The 23,579-nt window shown below is 46.6% G+C and overlaps 1 protein-coding gene across 2 annotated transcripts in view; it reads left to right on the top strand.

Moving 5' to 3' along the window:
• NCAN (neurocan) overlaps positions 1 to 23,579 on the top strand; it is a 58,394-nt gene that overhangs the window by 24,243 nt on the left and 10,572 nt on the right. Inside the window, exons 8-13 of one of the 2 annotated variants that reach the window (XM_036741195.1) lie at positions 15,098 to 15,214; positions 17,227 to 17,340; positions 18,987 to 19,145; positions 19,618 to 19,700; positions 20,266 to 20,410; positions 21,696 to 21,878. In XM_036741195.1, the coding sequence (XP_036597090.1) occupies positions 15,098 to 15,214; positions 17,227 to 17,340; positions 18,987 to 19,145; positions 19,618 to 19,700; positions 20,266 to 20,410; positions 21,696 to 21,878 (801 nt within the window). The remainder of the gene's footprint in view (positions 1 to 15,097; positions 15,215 to 17,226; positions 17,341 to 18,986; positions 19,146 to 19,617; positions 19,701 to 20,265; positions 20,411 to 21,695; positions 21,879 to 23,579) is intronic. The other variant, XM_036741196.1, reaches the window with a different exon arrangement.

The following is a 23,579-nucleotide window of genomic DNA, read 5'->3' as shown; positions in this document are numbered from 1 at the left end:
CTGCCTTTTCACTGTAGCCTATAATTATCATGCTTTCCCCTCTGAACAATGGTCACATCTTTTCTTTGATCTCCTTTATTCCCGATATAGGAAGGGAAAAAAAGCCCTCCAACCCTTTTAAATGTCTTTAGCTGTCCGCCAGCCTCAGCTCATTCTTAGCTTTAGTACCCCTGACAGTGGTCATACAGGACCAAGACACAATCTTATATTCATCCTCTGTTACCTGTCCCTGTCCTCATCCTCTTGGTTTGTATTTTAGCAATCGAAGTAGGTCAGTGAGTTTCCTGTGTACCCACGCTGGTCTTCTTTCGTCTCCTCAGAATGGTTCCTCTTTGTGTCTTCAGAATTTCATTCTTGAGTTTCTCATCCCTCCTGCAATGACTTTTCCTGTAGGATTTTAGTCTGTGGGATCCTGACTCTCTTTGAACCCTTTGAAGGTGTTCTGAGGGTGCATATCAAACTATGCCCAACTTCCCTTTCCTTCTGTATCATAAAATTCTAAGATTCAGTGGCCCCTCTCCTCCAAGGGTCCCCTCCTTGCTACTTCAGCACCTGGTTACTCCTGATTATAGAAGATTAGGTCCAGAATAGAACCTCTTCCTCTTAGCTCCCACATCTTTTGAAGGATGAAATTAGCATTATGGCAAGCCAAGAATTTAATAGCTGCTGTGCTCCAGGCAAAAAGAGAACTCAAGCAGATGTTTGGATGATTGATAACCAAGTTTTGTGCCACTGTCCCAGATTTGTGATCTGTTTTCTGATGTTTCATCTCTCTCCTTTTTCTGTCACATATGACACAGTCTCTTCTGTTGCTATTCACTCAAATGCTCTGCCCCATGCTGGCTTACCCATTCTACTTCCTAGATTTCCCTACACAAATATCTGCTATCTTCTTAATGTACAGTGTTATGGCACCATTCCTGTTATCTATTCTGTTCCTTTTCAATAACATATCCCCTTCCAGAGCTCTATTTCAGACATGGTTCTCATACTACCAAGTCTTAGTAATAGCTATGAGGTCCAATTTTTCCCTTTATATTAGGATCTCTAGTTTATCTTACTTTTTTCAAAAAAAAAGGCTTTGTATTTTGAGTATGGACATCTGAGGCTATGGTTTTTATTGCTAGCTCTTTTTTATATGTTATCTCCTACAGATGTCTGGGCAGCTCTATTGCTTTTCTTCCCCATTATGGTATCATCCCTCCCCCCTCCTTTTCAGCTTAAAGTCCTTTTGATCAGATTTGCAAGATGACCGGCAAATGCACTCTTACCAGCCCTTGTTAAAACTCTTGATTCTGATCAGAGTTTCTTATTTCTAATTTTTAAGCTGTGGTCCAGAAATCCAAATCTCGTCCCTATTAGATGCCATCTTGCTAACTGGTTGTTTACTTTCCAAATCTGCCTTTTTCTTCTGAAGTCCTTGCCTTTGATTAGGACCAGTAAGGTAAACACCATTTGTGGCACATGATCCCTAGAAATCCTTCTGGTAGAATCATCGTGCCTGTGTCAATCACCAAAATCAAGTAGTAGTCACGAGGTCTGACAGGTTTTGAGAAAGTGTCACTTACTAAGCACTTACTGTGTGCCAAAGGATGGCATATTTGGAGTCAGAAGACCTGGGTTCAAATCCTTATTCAGCCACTTACTACATGTATGACTGTAAGCAAGTCACTTAACTTCCCTTGGACTCCATTTCCTCATTTGTAAAATGAGATAGATCCCTGCTAGCTCCAGAGCTATGATCCTATGTCCCTCAGCTGGAATCACCAGACCCCACTACTATCATGTTTGTCTTCAGACCCTTACTGGCAGATCTCTCACTGGGGGCTCCAACATGATTCCTTGGAGGGTGAGTATGTCATAGGGTCCATTTCCATCTTCCTTGGGAAGAGCCTCATATCTATTACTTTGTTCCATGTGTTCTGTGGTCATTCTTCCTTTTCTTTTCTGCGTCACATTCTTCTATCCTCTCATCTCTTGACACCAGGCAAGATTCCCCTCAGCCTCTCCATGTCATCTTTGTTCTTTGCTTTTATGTTAAAATCCTTCTTTGGGTCTTTATAGAAACCCTACAGTCTCTTCCTGTTAACCTGAAAATCAGAGAGGCATTCTTCAAACCCCTTTGCATTCTCTTTCAAGACAAAGACCAAGCTGCACTTTGAGCATAGATAGCAATTATTTGTCTTCCATGCTGATGGACTCTGAAGTAATGCTTACCTTATCACAATCTGTTGTGATTGCTCCTCTGCCTTGGTCTTGTAATCCCAAACACTGCTCTTTGTCCTTACTACGATCTCCAATCCCATTACCCCTCAGGTGTTTCTCAGACCATCACCCATGTACTGTCTCTCCTCCATTCCCTATCTTGAGCCATCAGTGAACCAGTTCAACTCTCCACTGTCTTCTCTTGAGTACTTTGCCTCCCTGTCTTACCACTGGCATTGCCCTGCCAAGCCTCAGCCCTGTATTACTCCCACCATCACTCTTACTTACATGTTGCTGAACAAAGGGGAAGGAAAATCACAAAACCGTGCTGACTGGGTCCACTCCAGATCTGTTACATAATCTCCACTGGGTCTCCACTCCAGCCAGGCAATCCTTTTATAGCATCCTAATTGGCTCACTATCCCACTCCTCACATCACTTTTTAAAACCCTTGAATCCCTCCTCAAATTTCCCATCACTCTCCCTCATGCACCCCACCCCACTCAGGTAGGAGCTTTACGTGTTTCACTGAAAAAATCGAGGCCATTCTAGGAGAGCCCCCTCTTTTCCCTTCCTCATCTCCCACCACTCAAATGTCTTCGGCCATTATTTCCTCATTCACCTGTCTCACATAATGAGGAGGTACTTCTCCTTGCCAAGGCAAACCTCTCCACATGCACATATCATCTCCACTCTTTCATTTAAACACGCTCATGTCTCCCCCATTTTCAAGAAGTCTCCATTCGACTCAGCCATGCTGAGCTATTTTCCTGTACCTCTCCTCTCTTTGAGGCTGTCTGCAATAGATGCCTCCACTTCCTTTCTTCTAACTCTCTTCTCAACCTTCTGTCCTTGTCATTCAGCTAAAACTCTTCTTTCCAAAGTTGCTGGTGATTTTTGAATTGTCAAATCCAATGGCCTTTTCTCAATCTTCATTCTTCTTGACCTCTCTGCGACCTTTGATATTGTCGATCATCTCATCTTGATACTTTCTCCTCTCTAGGTTTTTGGTGTTACTGTTTTTTCCTGGCTCTCCTCTTACCTCTTAGACCATTCCTTGTGGCTCCTTTGCTGGAGCTTAGTCTAGACCAGGGATGGGGAACCTGTGGCCTCAAGGCCACATGTGGCCCTCAAGGCCCTCAAGTGCAGCCCTTTGACTGAATCCAAACTGGGCCACACTTCAGGACCTAGAGGGCCACATGTGGCCTCGAGGCTGCAGATTCCCCACCCCTGGTCTAGGTCATGCCTACCAACTATAGGTATCCTCCAAGGCTCTGTCCTGGGCCCTGTTCTCTTCTCTCTGTATGCTCTTTCACTTGGTGATCACATCAGCTCCCATGTTTCGGCTATCAGCTCTATGCAGATGATTGTCAGATTGATTTGTCCAATTCTATCTAACCTCCCTCCTGACTGCCATTCTCCATTATCCTATTACTTAATAGACAAATTGAACTGGATGCCCCCAAACTGAACTCATTACTTTTTTCCTCCACACCTTTCCTAACTTCCATATTATTGTCCAGGGTACCACCATCTTCCCAGTCATCTAGACTTACAATCTGGATGTCACCCTCAATGCTTCACTCTCACCCCCATATCTAATCAATTGTCAAGTCTTTTCATTTCTGCCTTCATAACATCTCTCCTATATGTCCTCTTCCCCGCTCTGACACTTCTACCAACCTGGCACACGTCCTCATCACCTCGCCCCTGAACTAAGCAATAGACTGTGTACACCTGTCGGTATAGGACTGTATATTACTGATATGTCATCTCCCTGCCTCAAGTCTCTCCTCCAGACTCCAGTCCACCCTCTATTCAGATGTCAGATAGATCTTCCTAAAGTGCAAGTCTGACCCTGGCAGCCCACTGTTTGATCAATTCTGGTGGTTCCTTATTGACTCAGGATCAGACATAGAATCCTCTCTGGCTTTCAGATCCCTTCACAACCTGGCTTCTTCCTCCTTTCCAGTCTTCTTACACTTTATTCCCATCCCTCTCCATCCAATGACAATGGCCTCCTTGTTGGTCCTCAGACAATACGTTCCATCTTCCTACTCCAGGCATTTTCACTGGCTGTCTCCCAGGCCTGGAAAGCTCTCCCTCCTCATCTCCATCTCCTGACTTCCTTGACCTCCTTAAAGTCTCAGCTTAAGTCCCATCTTCTACAAGAAGCCTTTCCCAGTCTGTAATTTTAATGCCTTCCCTCTGAATTTATCTTTAATTTACTCCTTATATGTCTTGTTTGTACATCATTACTCACATGTTTTTTCTACCATTAGATTGCAAGTTCTTTGAGATCAGGTACTGGTTTGTTGTGTTTTGGGGTTTTTTTTGCCTTTCTTTGTATCCCCAGTGCTTAGCACAGTACCTAGTACATAGCAGGTGCTTAATAAATGCTTGTTGACTTGACAGTTTGACTCTGACAAAAAGACAAACATTGTTCACTCTCTGCAGCTAATTATGAAATGCTCCTTGCTCTCTATATTTGCTGGAAGCAAGAGCCCCAGTCCATTGTTATTCTCTCTAGTGATTCTTGTGGCAAATTCCCCCTGGAAAACTATGATACCAATGCCCATGGTTCTAGATTTCTAAGCTCTTTATTGATTTTGTTTTTGATCCTATTTGATCCTGTCTTTCACTAAGTCAGCTTTCCATAACCATGCCGTTTATGATAGCTATGTGACCTTGGGGAAATCGTTTAAACTTCTCTGGCCCTCACCTGTTAAATGGCTGGACTGGAGGACCTCTAAAGCCTCTTCTAACTCAAAATCTATCATTCAATGATATGCTTCAAATAAGTCATTGTTTACAACATAGGACAGATCCCTGCAGCACTCCACTTGAGACCTGCCTCCAAGCTAACTTTGACTCATTTAATAACTGCTCTTTGGGTCCATTTCCAAAGCCTCCTAACTGTGTAATCACTTAGCCTACATCTTTCCATCTCATCCCCAAGGCACATTGGTAGTATCACCTCCAATGAAGTTTATAGGAGGCACAATTAATGCCATTTGAAAACTTTTTCTGATCTTGTTAAATGCCTTGTTGACACGCATATAGTTTGAAGACTATATTGTCTTCCTCTTTTGGAAAACTGAAACGCTTGCTCGGCTTTAGGCCCATGGCACCCCTCCACTACCTTTCAAAGGTCACCGGCATCAGCTCAGCAGTCACATCTGCCAGCTCTTTCAGAGCTCTGAGAAATAATTCATCTGAGTCGGGTGATCTGAACATTCTATTCTTGAGCAGCTCTGTTTGTCAGAAAGTTCTTGCCTGCACAAAGCTGAATCCGTGTCTGTTACCCTCCCCTGCCCCTCCTCTCACTGGTTCTCATTCTACCCACCAGCACTGCATGCACCTATCTACTTCCTCCTCTAAGCTGGCAGTTATTGGAGTCATTTAGCTTTACCTGGGAAAGCAGACTCTCAGAATGGCATGGATAGTGCCCCTGGTTCCACATCTCCCTATCCCTAAAGGGATGATGGCCACCTCCTAGTACCAAGACCGTCAGCACTCTGAGTCCACAGATGATGGATCTCACAGCCAAGAGGCCAGGAGCTTTGACCACTGCTCACGTTACAGGCCTATGTTTGGGACAAGGACCTGTTGGGGAAAGAGAACCGACTGCTCGAAACCACAGCTCAGCCCACCCCTCCATTCTCCTCGAGCCAGCGAGCAGCCTCTTGTCGTTGTCATGACAACTGTAGGGGAGTCTTGGCACTAAGCTTGGACAGGCATGGTAAAGTTCTCTCCCTGCCTAGCCCCCTCAACCTAGAATGAAGGCTCAGTTAATCATCATTAAAGCCTCCTATATAATCTTATTTCAAGCATTCAAGCCTCCCCCGACTCAGGACTGTTGGGGGGCCAATGTGGCAAAGGGATAGGGGCTAGTCCTTAAGCTCACCAGGGACTGGGGCTATATCTTCCTGTCCAAATAGGTATTCTTCCAGGAATGGTATCTAGCACTCAGACTTTGAGTCTGAAGCCCCCAAGGGCCCCCAAGGGCCCATGTCTCCTTCTTCCCCTCAGGGTGGAGATTCCCTGGGAGCAGAGGTCATGCATCTTAAGTAGCCCATCTAACCTGACTCCATGAGGGCAGGGCCTGGGCCTACCCCTTAGACCAGGGAACTCCCTGAGGGCAGCAGCTGTGTCACTCTCCCAGATAAGGAGCTTACTAGGCATGGAGGCATGTTTCTCCTTCAAGCTACAGACTACCACATTTTTTCTAGGTATGTTCTTTCCTACCATGAACAGAAACAAATTTTGCCCTTTCCCCCACGCAGCACACACACACACACACACACACACACACACACACACACACACCCCAATCCTTATATTTCAGGCTTCAGGTTTGTGCAGAGAGATGACAGTCACACTTTCCTCTCAAGAATAGCTCTGGGCATAAATCATTCAGTGGTGGGTCAGAGCACTGACAGTATCTAAATGCTACTCTCCCTAGGGGTCAGTAAACAGATAGTCCCTCTTTCTCCCTCCTCTTTGAGTCTCCTGGGGTGAATGGGTCATGGGACCTAGGTCTCTGAAATCCCAGCCCAAGGCTCCTGCCAACCAGCTGGGCCAAATGTTCCATGCATACGAAAGGCAAGAAAATTAGGATGGAGATGGTCCCTGTGGTGATGAATTGTTTGGGGAGGAGGCCACGATCTGACCCAAAATCATAGCATTAAAAAACAGCAGAGTTGGAAGGAACTGTAAAACATGGAACATCAAATGTTAGAACCATAAATTATCTTAAAACATAGAACATCAAATATTAGCATTAGAAGGGACCTTAAATCATTCATTCAGTTAATTCAGCAAACATTCTTTAAGCAAATTCTCTGTTCAGAGGCCTGTGATAGGTACTAGATGAGTTACAGGATCCTGATAGGATACTAACACAACTCTAAAGTCACTAGCAACTTTATCATCACCAAATCCAATGGACTTTTTTTACAAGCCTTAACATTCTGCAATTTTTCATACTTTTGAGCACCCCCCTTTGACTGAATATTCACTTCTTATTTGCTTTAAGAAGCAGCACTTTCCTTTTTTTAATGATATTTCGTTTTTTCCAACTACATGAAAAGACAATTTTAAACATTCATTTTTTATAAAATTTTGAGTTCCAAATTCTTTCCCTCTTTCTCTTCCCTCCCCCCTGCATAAGATGGTAAGCAATTTTATATAGGTTATATATGTGTAATCAGGTAAAACATATTTCTATATTAGCCATGACACGAAAAAGGAAACAGTTTGCAAAAAAAAAATTACAGTTAGAAGCTGCACATTGTCCTGGTTCTCCTCCTGCCTCTCCATCTCTACCACTTCGTTTCTGTTGTTTCTTCGTCCTTTTGCCAGACTCATTAAAGTGTCTATTCATCGAAGTTCTGTCCTTGGCTCTTTTTTTCCTCCTTCTATACACTCTCCTTTGGCAATCACATTCATTCCTATATCTTCAATTACCACCTCTCTGCTGATGACCCCCTAATCTACAGATGTGTCTAGTCATAACCTCTCTTCTGAACTCCAGACTCACGTTTCCAACTAACAGTATAGGATATCTCTGCCCAGATGTCTCACCAGCGCCTCAAATTCAATGCCCCAAAATGAGCTCTGCCTGCTTCCTCCTGAACCTGCTCTTCCTCCAACTTGACTATTTCCATCAGTAAAACTACTGTTAATTTGGTCTTGAGGTTATCACTAACACTTCCCTTTGCCTCCCATCTCACACCCAGTTACCAGGTCCTATCAATTCCATCTCTCCAACATAACTTGCATCCCTTCTCTCTCTTCTATTCCCATCGCCATCATCCCAGTGCATCCCTATTGCCTCCTAATAAAAGCCTTCACACCTCTACTCTTTTCCCCCTCCACCTAATCCTTCATCCTGCCATAAGGAATTTTGTTTTAAGTTACATCGTTCCTCTACTGAATAATTTTCCATGGCTCCCTATTGCCTCTGAATAAAAGTCAAACTCTGTGCATTCAAGACCCTTTAAAATGGATTATCTTTTTTGTTGTTGTTTTCCCCCTGATTAATAGTATTTTTTCCAATGACATGTAAAGATAACTTTCAACATTCACTTCTGTAAGATTTTAATTTCCAAATTTTTCTCCTTCCCTCCCTCTTCTCCCCCTCCCCAAGACAGCAAACAATCTGATATAGATTAGACATGTACAATCACATTAAATATATTTCCCCATTAGTCATGTTGTGAAAGAAGGACAGAATAAAAAGGAAAAGCCACAAGAAAGAAAAACCCAAAAAAGTGAAAATAGTATGCTTCCATCTGTATTCAGACTTCATAGTTAATTTCTCTGGATGTAGATAGCATTTTCCCTCATGAGTCTTTTGGGAATTATCTTGGATCGTTGTATTGCTGAGAAGAGCTAAGCCAGGGGTGGGGAACCTGCAGCCTCAAGGCCTCATGTAGCCTTCTAGGTACTTGGGTGCAGCCTTTTGATTGAATCCAAGTTTTACAGAACAAATCCTTTTATTAAGGAAATTTGTTCTATGAAGTTTGGACACGATCAAAGGGCTGCACCTGAAGACCTAAAGGGTCACATGTGGCCTTGAGGCTGCAGGTTCCCCATCCTTGGCTAAGTCTAACAAAGCTGGTCATCGCATAATGTTGCTGTTATTGTGTACAATGTTCTCCTGGTCCTGCTCACTTCACTCAGCATCAGTTCATGTAAGTCTCTCCAGGTTTTTCTGAAATCCATCTGCTCATCATTTCTTATGGAACAATAGTATTCCATTACATTCATATACCACAGCTTGTTCAGCCATTCACCAGTTGATGGACATCCCCTCAACTGAAATGAATTATCTTAATAGTCTTATTATGCACTATTCTCCTGCTACAGCCAAACTGTACAGGTTTATGACACTCCCCCAAAAAAATAAAAACCCCAAAACATGCTGTGCACTTCCAGACTCCCATGTTTCTGCCCAGTCTATTCCCCAGGCATCAAGTTCCTCCTTTCCCCAACTTTGCCCAACTTTCTTTTAAAAGCCAACACAAAAATCTACCTCTTCCAAGAAGTCTTCCCTGCTTTCCCTGGTTGCTAGCGCCCTTCTTCAAACTTCACATAGCACTTTGCTTTGCAACTTTCTAATGAAATCAGTCCTATGCTATAATGTAGGTAGCTATCTGTCTTACTCTTTACTAGCCCGTACTCTCCATAAGGGCAGATTCTGTATCCTGGTTAAATTTCACATCTTTCCCAGGACGAGCATAGAGCTCTGCAAACCATAGGATCTTTGTTGTTGTTCTGGAGGCAATCGGGATTAAGTGACTCTCCCAGGGTCAGACAGCTAGTAAGTGTCTGAGGTCACAGTTGAATTCTAGGCCCATTGCTCTACCCGCTACACCACCAGCTGCCCCACCATAGGCTCTTAATAAATACTATGGCTTAGTAATTGATGGCCTATCAAAGCACATTGATAACAGATTTTGAACTGGAATGGAATTTCAGAGTAATATAATCTAACATCTTCATTTCACAGAAGAGAAAATTGAGGCCTAGACAAGTTAAGTGGGAAAGCCCAAGGTGATGGAGAGTGAATAAAGATAGCTCTAAAGTTATGGGTCGGGTGCTACTGACAAAAACTGTCAAATTGGAAGGAGGAACAGGTCTAAGGACAAAGGGAATGATCTCAGTTTAGGACAAGCAGAGTTTGAGGTGCTGTTAGTATATCCGTGTAGCCCCTTCTTGAACGTGGTTGGAGATGGGAGTCTGGAGCTCATCTGAGATGCAAGACTGAGATTAGGGAGTCATCTGGGAAAGAGGTGGGGGTCCAAGCTGTGCAGAAGGTACAGAAAGGAGAAAGTACAGAAAGGAGAGACCCAAGACAGATCTTCGGGAAATATACTCATTGATAGAAGTTGGAGAAGTAAGAGAAGAAGCTGCAGAATGTGGTATCTCTGAAGCCATGGGATGAGAGTGTATCCATTGGAAGGGAGTGGTCAACAGTAGCAAAAACTGCAGAGGTCTGGACTGAGGCCCTTGAGGAGGTGGGAGGGAGTCCAATCACAAGCTCAGGTAGAGGGATGAGCTTTAGTAAGGAGAACTTAAAATGTCAGATCTGGGAGGAACCCTAGAACACCAACTGTCAGAGCTGGGAACTTAGAACATAGAATGTGACAGCTGGTAGAGTCATCAGTATATAGAGATTGTCAAAGCTGGGAGGAACCTTAAAACACAGAATGTCAGCTGGGAGGGAACTTAGAACATAGAATGTAACAGCTAAGACGGTTGTTAATATATAGATTGTCAAAGCTGGGAGGGAAAGACTGAAAGAAAGAAAGAAAGAAAGAGAGAGAGAGAGAGGAAGGAAGGAAGGAAGGAAGAGAAGGAGGGAGGAAGGAAGGAAGGAAGACAGGAATGCAGAAATCTATCCAGTAAACCCCAAGTTAACCGGGAAGTTTCTGGCCATCAAAATTTACCTTCCTTTGGAGAGGAGAAGGAGAAGGACAGGGAGAGGGAGATGACGAGCTGAGTTACCCAACTGGCTGTGTGTGTCTCCATTCAGGCAGCTTGGACTACTTACAGGTTGTTTGTCCTTCGTTTTCGAAGAGGACCATGACATCAGGGAAATGATGACATGACTTGCAATTGACTTTGATTTGAGTGAGGGTGGGCTGTGCAAGGTCACCAGCCTCACGTTCTTCTCCAGAGACATCTAGGTCCAGTGGCCTGATATTCATCAGGATGACTGGAGATGGCCTGGGATGCACTGGAAGACCCTGGCCCTTTTAGGCTAAGGCCTTTTCAGGTTCTCACTTTGAGTGAGGTAATACTCATTCAGTGAATAGGCCTCTTTAAGAAGTAAGTTAAGGGATGGGGAAGGGACCATAGAATATAGAAAATAGACTATCAGAGCTGGAAGGGCCCTTAGAACATAGAACATGGAATGTCAGGGCAGAAAGAGGGTCTCGGAGATCCACCACTCTAGTTCCCCTGGTCTCCCTGCTAAGCCATCGTGAAGCAGGCAGGAAGAAGCAGTCTCTTGGCCTCGTTGCTGGTGGGATGGAAGGAAACTTAATATGGGGGAGGGGTGTGAAGCAACTGCCGGAGCTTCAGACAGTCTCTTTTGGCAGAAATGCAAATGAATTTGAAAATAGTATCAGTGCTGGAAAGAGCGCCTGAGTCACTGCAGTTCCGTGGGCAGGTGAGAGAGGGTGGCTCCTTGAGCCGCCCACACGGGCCCAGGCTTGCCAGACGCAGACCAGACGCGGCTACACACACATTTGGGCAGCAGAGTGTGTGAGCACCAGGCCCTCTGAACACGATTGTCTCCAGCCTGCTGGATCTCCAAGGGTCCTGTGTCCCTTGAGTAGGGGCACTTGACCTTTTTCTGTGTCTTAGGCCCCAAGGGCGGTCAGTCCAGAGAAGCCTATGGCCCTCTTCTCAGAACCATGGTTTTTATTTTCTTTTTTTCCCCAGTTAAATGTAAAGACAATTTTTAACATTCATTTTTTGAAAATTTTGAGTTCCAAATTTTCTCCTTCCCTCCCTCACCTCCCCCCTCCCTGAGACGGTAAGCAATTTGAGAATCATGTTCTTAAATGTATAAACCAAAATCCTGAGGATTACAAAGGAAACCAGTTATATCGAAATAAAGATGTCATTATTTTCCCATCCAAATTGAAGCAAAATCCAGGTTAAGAATTCTTATCCTAGGGTTATCTTGGCCAGAAATGGATGGCGATATGATGTCTTGGAAAAGTCACTAGATCCAGAGGCTGAGGAGATAAGTTTGAATCTTGCCTCCCAATGTGACCTTAAACAAGTCTCTTCTCCTCCTGAGCTTCGGGTCCCTCATTTGAGAAAAGGAGTTAGACTAGAATATCATGGAACCCCATGAAATTTGCTTTCAGGGCTCTTTGGGCCACGGGTGCACATGATCATACAGTCACAGGGAGGGTCGGTCATACACACTCTCAATCTCAAAAATGTGCAGTCAACTGTTCGGTCAAACCTCCAGCTTTTCCTGTTCACAGTCACAGCCTCATGGTGTCACACCCTGCCACCTAGGCAGTTACACAACAACACAGGCCTCCGGGTGGCCCTCTACAGGAAAGAGCCCTGGACTTGGAGTCAGGAAGACCCGACTTCAAATTCTGCCTCAGATACGTCCTGGCTGTGTGACCCTGTACAAGTCACTTAACCTCTCTCAGCCTCAGTCTCCTCCTCTATAAAGCGGGTATAATAATAGCACTTAACTCCCAGGATTATTGTGGGGATCAAATGAGATAATGTATGAGATGAGCTTTGCAAAGCTCAAAGTGCCATGTAAATGCCAGCTAGCATTGTCACCTTCTGGCCATATCCCAAAAGAGGGGATCAGGGAAAGCCCGAAGAACCTCCATGGTCACCCCTATATCTCTGCAGATGGGAGCTGGGGGGGGCACAGCTGATGGAGTGCTCTTGGTCACCCGCCGCCTCTTCCTATCTATCGTTCCGTCCCTTTGAGTCCCTGGGTAAGAGGATTCAGGTCCAGGCTGAACCATGCCTGATTTTGGAGGCTCTTTCATCCTCAACCTTCACCCTTTTATCATAACAACTGACTGAAAGGGGAGAGAAATAGAGCTTGTGTGTTCTTGGCTGAGCTCCTGAGAGAGGAAAGGGCCCTGGGCAAGTTGCAGAACCTTCTGGATCTCTGCCCCGCCCCTCTGTGCTAGGGAGGGTCAGAGCTGCCTTACATCCCACACACCCCAATCCTGAGAGCAGGAGAGTACGGTCCTGCCCTGAGGAGGGGGCAAGCTCAGAGTCCAGCTTGTCCCAGGAATGGGCTCTGGGAGACCACAGTGATCTCAGGCCCTCTTTCTGTGAGTGTTCAGTTCACCTTTTTCCCCACTCAGTCCAAAGATGCTAGACAAATATGTCTCCCCAACATGAAGGAACTAAGCTGTTGGGGGCTGGGTTCCTCCTCCTTCCTTTCTGCCTCGATGCTCTTTAAGCCAGGCCAGGATGCTGATCCCCCCCGGGGGAGAGATGGCTTAAAGTCAGTCAACTAATTAGAGAAGGAGTAATTGATGCCCAGGCTTATGCCATCTGCTGAGGCATCTGTGGGGTCTATGCCTCTTGCAGAAGGAGAGGCAGCATTGGGAGACCGGATTGGGTGGACAGTCAGAGAGCAGGCCATTGAATTGGTTTGGGGGAGGAGCCGTCTACCCGTGCTGGGCAGAGTGTGGACAGTCGGAGAGGGGAGAAGACAGGACCAGATGTGTGGGAAAGAAGAGGCAAGGAGCAAAACAGAAAAATCAAAGAAGGAGTCCAAAGCTGTCTATGAAGGACTAGATTAGGAATCCTGCCTCATTCCACTATCACCCAGACTTTCCTGGGTTTAGTCATGGCCTCAGACAGAGCTGGGAGAGAAAAGGACCCCAGTTCCAATGTTCTTTTTGCTCAGGCCCCTTACAGCTCTACTGTAAGATTACATTGTAAGGTTCCTCTGAACTCTGACATTCTGTATTTTAAAGGCCCCCTGACCTGTTGGGCTAGGTGTTACTTTGTAAGTGCCCAGGTGACAATGGGACTGTGTGTGTGTGTAATCATGAGACTGCCTGTGACAGCTCTCCCTCAACCCACCTCACCCAGGATGGGTCATCACCATCCCGGTGGAGTCTCTCCGATCCCTTCTGCCAAACCCCACAAAGAGGCCTGGTTCCATCCAGAATGATTTATAGTCATGCTCCCTTGGCCATAGACCTGTGCTTGTGTTGACAGACACCACTGTGGCCACATACATGTCCCAGCAGTCATCCCAAAGGAAGGTACATTTCTTCCTGCAAGGCCAACTTCAGGGTCATGATAGTTTTTGACTATCTTTTTCTCAAAAGGTTATTAGGGAGCAGGGCACTGGGTGCCTGATTGCCTGAGGGCCAGCTGGGGTGGGGTAGGGCTGAGAAAAGCAGAGAAAGAGGACCCCCATTAACATTTCCAAGAGAAGCAGCATAGTACAGTAAAATAGTAGTGACTTTGAAGATTGAACTTTGAAGCCTGCCTCCATTCTCCCCATTTATAAAATGGGCATTATAGTCACTGCAGTGCCCTTCATCGTAGAGCAGTAGGGAAGCTCTAATGAGATAATTTTGTTAGAGGGCTTTGCAAACCTTCAAAATGCCATTTAAATGACAGCGTGTTGTCATTTATCATGGTGATGGTGATGATAATTTTGTTTCCTGGAATCCAAGCAAGACAGTTGGAAAGCTTATCCTTAGAGGAAAAGAGGAGTACCAATCAGAAAGCGGGTAGGAATTTGGAGAATAGGGATGGGGTGCTCTTCTGGCAAGGGAAGCTCATCTCAGAGCAGGCTGTGCTTGGAATCTTCCAGGAGAATTTATTTTTGCTTAACTGTGAGTTACAAGGGTTTGTGATCTTTACAAGGGTTATGAGTGTTTTCTGTTTCTTTTCAATGTAGGAGGAAGTAAGAGAGAGAGGGAGAGAAGACAAACAGAGAAAATAAATGCTTGTTAATTGAAAATGTAAAAGAAGAAAAACCACCACCAGCAGCAGCACAACCTTTCTTAACCCTGGACCAAACTCTTGTCTCATAGAATATAAACTCTTAATGACAGGGATTGCTTTGTTGTATCCCCCACACCAAGTACAGTGCCTGGTATATAGGGGGTGCTTTTAAAAAAATTTTTTTTGATCGGTTCTATTGGGAAGAGGAGAAAAGCAGTCATAGAGTGTGCAGGAGAGAGGTAGACTTGTACATAGAGTGATATCATCCCACCAAGACTCTCAGCTCATTTCTCTCCCCGCACCGTCAGCACATTCTGAGAATTCACCCTGGACAAGCAGCTGGAATTGGGAGTGGGCTGAGGTGGACAGGCAGGTACCCCCTGCTTACCCTCAAGTTTCTGTCTTACAGCTCCAGCTAACCCTTGTGAGAACAACCCCTGTCTTCATGGTGGCACATGCCAGGCCAATCATACCACCTATGGCTGCAGCTGTGACCAGGGCTTCACGGGGGAGAACTGTGAGATCGGTGAGTCTCCCCTTGAAATTCCTCCCGCTCTGCCAACACACCCACCTCCTGCCATCCCAAGGAAGGAGACTCAGTCCTATACTCTGTGGCCTATGTACAGTCTGAGATGGAGCCAGCCAGGTGAATCAGAGAGCCACAGACCCTTAGAGCCAGAAAGGGCCTTTTGAAAGGCTGAGGCCCAGAGAAAGGAAGCCTTGTCCATGCACACACAGACTGTTAGAGGACAGACCAGGACAGGGAGTGTCAGATCAGGGCTCTCTTCTGCATCCCAGCTGTCTCTGAACATTATCCATCAGCATGTATAAAGGCCATGAAGATAAGAAAGAGTTCAGCTACAGACAGGGGTATGTTGGTAAGCATTTAACAACCAGCTTTTGGGGTGGGATGGATGTATACACAACAACATTTTTAAGCTTAATCTGCATTATTAACATTTTTCCGTCACTTTCTTAAGTCTAGATAATCAACAAAATAATAAATCAAGCTCTGATTTGTAGTGTTTACTGATTCTGAGGTGTTGATGCTGACATTGAAAATTTAACAATTGGCTGTCAAAAGCCCATATGGGCTTTTGCCCACCTCCAGAAGCACAACACTGGCTACAAATAATATGGGTTTTAGGGATTGTAGAATCTAGCATTGGGAGAAACCTTAGAGATCTAGTCTAGTCAAACCTTCTCACTTCATAGATCAGGAAACTAAGAGGGGATGTGCCTTTCCCAGAGTCCTACATGTAGCAAAAAAAAAAAAAAAACAGAGACTGGATTGAAATTCCAGTCTTGTGAGAGACAGCATGGTCCGCAAGAAAGAGCACTAGGTTAAGAGTCGAGAAGAATCTGGGTTCAAATCCCAACTTTGCCCTTTCCTTTCTGTATGACTTTCTGTGAGCCTCAGTTTTCTCATCTGTTAAGTAAAGAATTTGGACTCTAGAGCTATGATCTGATGTCTCTTTCTACTCCTTCATGAGGTTGGGGACTCAGGGAACAAAAGATGGAGCTGAAGCTGTCCCAAGTGGGGCTGGAGAGGGCTACAGCCCAATCATTGGGTCATGGCTCCAGCAATGGAAGAGACCTCAGTCACCACTGAGTACAGACTGCTCATTTTACACTGGAAACAGGCCTGGAGAGGAGAAGGGCTTGGGGAGGATCATGCTGATGCTCAGGATTTGAACCCAGGTCCTCTGACTCCAAGCCCAGCCCTGCTTTCCTCTGTCCCATACTGCTTCATCAGACCTGCGTAAATCAACCATTTAGCATCAAGGCTCTTAAAGGTGGCTCCAGCTCAGTCCTGCCATATCTCCAAGGAAACCATCAGGGGCCATGCAAGAGAACAGTCAGAGGGATGAAGGCCCAACTTACTGGCCTTTTCTGTGACAGGGTGTAGGGAGAGAATTGTGCCTTGTTTTCTGGATTCTTGGCCCCGAAGGTTCTCTAGAGCCTATGCCTGGCAGTACTGGGAGGGAGCCTGTCCCCCTCCCCCACTGGAACAGAGACCTGGGCTGAGCCTCCCTCAGGTTCCCATCCCAGCTCTTCCACTTCTTACTGTGTGACCTGGGTGGGGTGTGTTCCTCACTGGGCCTCAGTTTCCCCATCTGTACAGTAAGGGGAGGGGAGAAGATGGTCTTCAAGCTTTCTTCCCATGCTACCATTCTGTGGTTTTGTGATTCTTTACATAACCTGGCTCCTGCCTCAAGACTGGGGAGTCTGGAGGAGGAGGACACAAATCAAACTGATGCCCCTCCCTGCCTGAAGCGTGCATTGGCCCCTCCTTCACCTCTATCCTGCCCACCCCAAGCTCTGTGCCTGCTTATTCATGGCAGCTCTTGTGGGGCCCTAATTAATGCTAATTGCTGATGGAGCTGCCTTCTCCATCTGCTGGAAAGCCGCCCGGGGGAGGGGATAGATTGCGGGGTCATGGTCTCTGCTTCTGGCATGACTCAGAAACTGAGGGCCGGAGGGAAGTGGGGGAGGAAAGGAGGCTGCCTTCTGACCCCAACACCATCTCCTCCCCAGATATTGATGACTGCCTGTCAAGTCCTTGCCTCAACGGGGGCACTTGCATTGATGAAGTCAATTCCTTCATCTGCCTGTGTCTGCCCAGCTATGGCGGGAGCCTCTGTGACAAAGGTGAGATCATTTCTTCCTCCCCGACTGCAGGACGGAAGAGGAGAAGAGTGCCACCAGTCCAGGCTAGGGCCTGGGACCCCCTGCCCCCTCCATCCTGGGTACACCTCTCCCTCTCCCTGGTTTCTCAGGCCCTCTCCAAAAGGAATAAAATCCCATACCTCCTACCCCATCTAGTGCTACTCTGGACCTTACTAAAAGCAACCTGAAGCTGCCTCTACCCCTTGGAGCCAAGAAGAGGGTATTCTCCATATGGCCTGCGCCTCTGGCTCAATATAAAGGAGGAGAGAGAATAAACCCGGGGAGGGTGTCGGGGAGAAAGGAAAAAGGGAAATGGCCTAAAAATGGGGGAGAGTTCTGAACCCTGAGTGGTTGCCCTTCAAACATCTGCATTTCTCTCTGACACAGCAAAGTGATATTGGATCATCGAGAGGGAGGTGGGCTCACTAAAGAGGAGGGGGTATAGTGAGTAGAGGATCAAAGGTTCACTGATGAGGAAGTGGTGCAGTGAGAGGTGCTGAGGTTCTGTGAGGGAGATAGGGCTCAGTGAAGGGAATGGGCTATCCCAGAAGGGAGGTTAGGATCAGTGAACAGAACAGGGAGGTTGGGATCAGTGAAGGGAATGGGGTATCCCATAAGGGAGGTTAGGATCAGTGAAGGGAGTGGGCTATCCCATAAGGTAGATTGGGATCAGTGATGGGAATGGACTATCCCATAAGGGAGATTGGGATCAGTGATGGGAATGGGGTATCTCATAAGGGAGGTTAGGATCAGTGAAGGGAATGGGCTATCCCATAAGGGAGGTTGTGATCAGTGAAGGGAATGGGCTATTCCATAAGAGATGTTGGGATCAGTGAAGGGAATGGGCTATCCCGTAAGGGAGATTAAGACTCTGCAAGGGAAATGGACATCAGTGAGGGGAAATGGGGCACCATTAGGGGTAAGAGTTTAGTAGAAGAGCTGGGGACCCCAGGGAAGAACATAAATTCTTAAGGAGCCTGGATGGAACTTTAGTGAGGATATGGGGTCAGAAGGCAATCAGATGAATCCGTGTTTCTAGTTGCTACGTGTAGGGAATAGGGGTCTCTTTTAAGAAGAAGGTAGCTGTGACTCTATGTCCTAGTCCCAAAAAGAGGCAATGTGGTATGGTGGGAAGAACTCTGGAATGAAAGTCAGGGAACCTGGTTTCTAGTTCCAGATCTGCTCTTAGCTACGTGTAACCTTGGAAAAGTCCCTTGCCATCCCTGAGCTTCAGACCTGCTCTCAGTAAAATGAAGAAATTGCCCTATGCTCGTCCCTTCTAGTGATGACCTCCAAATCTTTTGATCTATGACTCCCCCAGCCCCCTTCAGGAGTCCCCACACGCTAGAAATATCCCAGCAAGAGGAATTCAGTATTCTAAGCTCCCAGACTTCTCTGGGTCATTGAGATGAAACAGAAGCCGAGCCCTTGGCTGCTGGAGGAGGGTGGGGCATGGGCCTGACAATTCCAGTGGTTGCTGACACTTTGCAATAGTGCCTTGGCACCTGGGAACCCAAGCTTTGTGTAGGTGGGTAAGGGGGGAGGTGGGTGGATGGAGTCAAAGAAGTGAAAGAACAAGAGCTCCCAGTTCAGGAATTCTAAGCTTCACCCCCTGCTTCTGGCCCCAGACACAGAAGGCTGCGACCACAGTTGGCACAAATTCCAGGGACACTGCTATCGATACTTTGCACACCGCCGGGCCTGGGAGGATGCAGAGAGAGACTGCCGCCGCCGAGCTGGCCACCTCACCAGCATCCACTCCCCTGAAGAACACAGCTTTATCAATAGTATGGACCTGGGGCATTAGGGCTGGGAGTGGGGTGAGGGACCTGGGTGGCACCTAGGAAATAGAGGATCAGGTTGGGAAGACCCAGTCACGTCCAAGACACTAAGCAGCTGTGTGACTCTGGATCAATCACTCTCTCTGTCTGAGCTTCAGTTTCCTTAGCTACAAAATGAGGACACTTATATTTCCTGCTTCATAGGACTACGAGAAAAGTGTTTTGTAAACCTGAAAGCACTATGAAAGTGTCAGTGTTTGTTATTACTGTGGTTGAATCCAAGGGCCCCATCCCCTGGGACAGTGGCTGCTGCACTCATCAGTGGTCTCAGCACAGACTCTTGGTGGGTGGTGGGATTCACAGCAGCCTCTAGTCTACCCTCCTTGGGGATGGCAGGAGGATGGGGGATCCCACTGGCTCAGGCCCCTAGTGATGGCCTTCTTCCCCACCCCCTGGGCTGGGGCACCTCCCTCCTCAGGCTTTGGCCATGAGAACACCTGGATCGGACTGAATGACCGCATTGTGGAGCGGGATTTCCAGTGGACAGACAACACAGGCCTGGTGAGCTGAAGGAAGGGGAAGTCAGTGGCAGAGATATACTGAGGTCTGGGTCCCCTGACTTGGATCTGGGCAGACGGGGTTGAGTCTGAGGCTCTCGAGGGGTACAGCTGGTTGGATGTGGCAGAAGGGAGTGGGGTATATGGGGAAGAACCCAGAACTGGGAGTCAAAAGACCAGGGTTTCAGTCTTAACTGCTGCTAACTTCTTGTGTGACCTTGGACAAATCACTTCCCTCCCAGTTTCCTTATCTATAAAATGAAAGTATTGATTTAGCAGCTGACCAAGTTTCCTTCAAAAGCTAACATTCCTAGTGGGAGACTGTCCCCCAAGCTGGTCCTGATTCTAATCCTAGGGACAGAGAGAGGCCATGGTCTCTCTCTCCCCACTCCAGAAAGCTAAGCACTGACCAGGGAGATCCCAAGTCCAGCCCTGGGGAGAGGAGTCCTGAGCCGGTGGATGTAAAGAACAGAAAAAAGAAATATTGCTCTTTATAACCCTTCACCAATCAGACAGTTAGGAGATACCAGAGATAGGGCTGACACTCTCCCTTTCCTCTGACCCAACAGCAATATGAAAACTGGCGGGAGAAGCAGCCAGATAACTTCTTTGCAGGTGGGGAGGACTGCGTGGTGATGGTGGCCCATGAGAGTGGCCGCTGGAATGATGTCCCCTGTAACTACAACCTTCCCTATGTCTGTAAGAAAGGCACAGGTAAGAGCAGCCTCTGCAGGCAGGGGAGACCTTGGGAAGTTAAGGGCATGGGGTAGGGCTGAAGAGTGGTGAAGAGGCTGTATGGGGGGGGCAAGGGGGCAGGGGGGGAGAGACAAAAGGGGAGAGAGGAGGAGAGAGAGAGAGAGAGAGAGAGAGAGAGAGAGAGAGAGAGAGAGAGAGAGAGAGAGAGAGAGAGAGAGGCGAGAGAGAAGGGGGAAAGGGGGAGAGAGAGAGAGAAAGAGAGAGAGAAAGAGGAGAGAGAAATGGGAGAGAGAAAGAGAGAGAAGAGAGAGAGAGGAAGAGAGAGAGAGAAAGAAAGAGGGGGGGAGAAGAGAGAGACAGGCAAGAGAAAGGGGGGGGGGTGGAGAGAGAATCTGACAACCCATGGGAACCCAGGTTCTGATCCTACCTCTGCCATTTTCTGGTTATGTGACTTTGGGTAAGTCTTTTGCATTTGGTATGTGTCAGTCTCCTTCCCTGTGAAATGCAGTGGTTAGGCTGGATGGCCTCTAAGGTCACTGAATCATAGAATGGCAAAGGCTTACAAAGCCACACAGCTCAACCACTCCCATCACCTACTGTATTACATATCATTCTAAATGTTGACCCTAACTATAAACTGCCCCTGCCTCCCATGGCATTCTGAGGGCCTGCTGAGTTACATCCAAGCTGAAAGTTAAGCAGTGTTTGCATAGGAGAGTGAATACACGTTGTGGGCAAGTGGGTGGGATGGATCACAAGGATTAAGAGGGTGTCATAAAAATGCTGAATCTTATATTCAGACCAGTAGAGGACAAAAACACACAAAAGTACATATCATGGGGATGTGTGGGTATGGATACAAACACTCCCTATATATCTATCATGGTATACAGATCAAAGTTTAGTTTATGTCCATGAACCAAACGCAAAGATCAAGCATTCTGTTTATCTGTTCCTAAGGTTAATGGTCTTAAGTAAAGATCTTAGCCCTATTTAGGGGCCACTAGTCTATATCTTCCCACTCTAATAGTCTATGCTCTGAATTCCTTTCCAATTGTGACATTCCCTGTATTTCCATCAGAAAATAGCAAGCCTAGAAAAAGAAGCAGGTTGCTGCTAAGGGAAGTCTTTCCTAAGCCTCATTACTCTGCCATGGAAGACTTCCTGTTCAAGAGTGGAGTCCTCTACCCTCACCCACATACCCACATTCCTATTGACACATGGCATTTTCATTTCTGGGCCAGCCTGACCTCAGGCTTGTCCTCTACCCATTCTGATTGGGTGCTGGCCCCTGTGTCCTCAGTGCTATGTGGCCCCCCTCCAGCGGTGGAGAACGCCTCGCCGGTTGGCCCTCGGAAGGCCAAGTACAGTATCCACTCGAGTGTGCGCTACCAGTGTGACAAGGGCTTCACGCAGCACCATGTGGCCACCATCAAGTGTCACAGCAATGGAAAGTGGGACCGACCCAAAATTGTCTGCACCAAACGTAGGTGACTGCCCCCCACCCTCTGCCCCAGCCCTACTCTAATCCATTTAACTAGCCTGGCAAATAGTGCCACCTCCACGGAGACTGAGCAAGGCCTAGGGAAGGCAGATTTGGTTTTCTGTAGCAGTCTAGCTATTGAATAAATGCTTGTTGACTTGACTTCTTGGGAAAGGAAATGGAATAAACCAACATTGATGGGGGAAAGGTACGTGTGAGGGGAGTGGTCTTGATCATCTGTGAAGCTGCATTGTTTTCTCTCTTCAATCAGACAGTTAGGAGATACCAGTAAGAGTGATGCTCTCAATGCTGAAGCGGAGCTGGAGTCTCAATATGGGCACTGCCACCCACACCCTCTCCTTCTGCCCAGTTTTTATCCATGGCCTCCCAAAAGTCCTCCACCCGAGTTGTATGTTGGCTGAGCTCCAAATGAGATAATATATTATAGCTCTTTGCAACCTGTCTGTCTCTGTCTCTGTCTGTCTGTCTGTCTCCTCTCTGTCTGTCTCTTCTCTATCTGTCTCTTCTCTGCCTCTGTCTCTGTCTCTCTGTCTGTCTCTGTCTCTGTCTGTCTGTCTCCTCTCTGTCTGTCTCTTCTCTGCCTCTGTCTCTGTCTCTCTCTCTGTCTCTTCTCTGCCTCTGTCTCTCTGTCTGTCTGTCTGTCTCTCTGTCTGTCTGTCTGTCTCTTCCCTATCTGTCTCTTCTCTGCCTCTGTCTCTGTCTCTGTCTCTCTCTCTGTCTCTCTGTCTCTCTCTCTCTCTCTCTCTCTGTCTCTCTCTCTCTCTCTCTCTCTCTCTCTCTCTCTCTCTCTCTGTCTCTCTGTCACCTCTCTGTCTCTTCTCTATCTGTCTCTTCTCTGCCTCTGTCTCTGTCTCTCTCTCTGTCTGTCTCTCTCTGTCTCTGTCTGTCTGTCTGTCTGTCTCTGTCTTGCTCTCCATTCATATTTATAAATATATTAGCTATGGTAGTATAATTATTATTATTACATAATATAATGGGTAGCATGCCACACTTGGAGTCAGGAAGACCCAAGTTCAAATCCTGCCTTTCACACTTACTAGCTAGCTGTGTGACTGTACATGAGTCACTTAGTTTTTCTGTGCCTCATTTTCCTGATCTTTAAAATGATGACCTAGGCTTGGTGGCTTACTCTCAAACCATGATCCTCCGATCCCCAGCTCTTGCCGAGGGGGTGACCTGCCCACCTCCTTTCCCATTCTTGTGACATTCTTTAGAGCAGTGATGTGGAACTCAAGTAGAAAGGGGACCATTAATCCCTACATAAGGATCCCTGTGGGCCGCGTATTGACTTAGCTTTCAAATGTAATGTTCTCTGTGTTGCATTGTGCTTTTTATTTATTTGTTAAATGTTTCCCAATTACATTTTAATCTGGTTCAGGTCACGCTGGGGAGTGTCCTGGGCCACGTGGGGCCGTGTGTTTGACACCTTTACTTTAAACCATGGCTCTTGTGCTTTTCTCTGTAATGTTTGCAGCCTCTGAAGCTCGCCACACACCCCTCCATTGCCCTGGGGGAGACCATAGATTTAATTCTTGGAAAACTGCAACACTTCATGCTTCCCAGTCAGACGTCAGAGTCTTCTCTAAAAGAGTTTTATTTTGGAAAAGATGGACTTTAGATCTGGGAAGAAGCATGGGTCATTTAAAAGCCCTGCCTAATTTCCCCAAGATATTCAGTTTGCTC

This window comes from Trichosurus vulpecula, chromosome 1 (assembly GCF_011100635.1).
Source record: "Trichosurus vulpecula isolate mTriVul1 chromosome 1, mTriVul1.pri, whole genome shotgun sequence".
In the NCBI taxonomy this organism is placed as follows: Eukaryota; Metazoa; Chordata; class Mammalia; order Diprotodontia; family Phalangeridae; genus Trichosurus; species Trichosurus vulpecula.
This window is presented reverse-complemented; position numbering and strand designations above follow the sequence as displayed.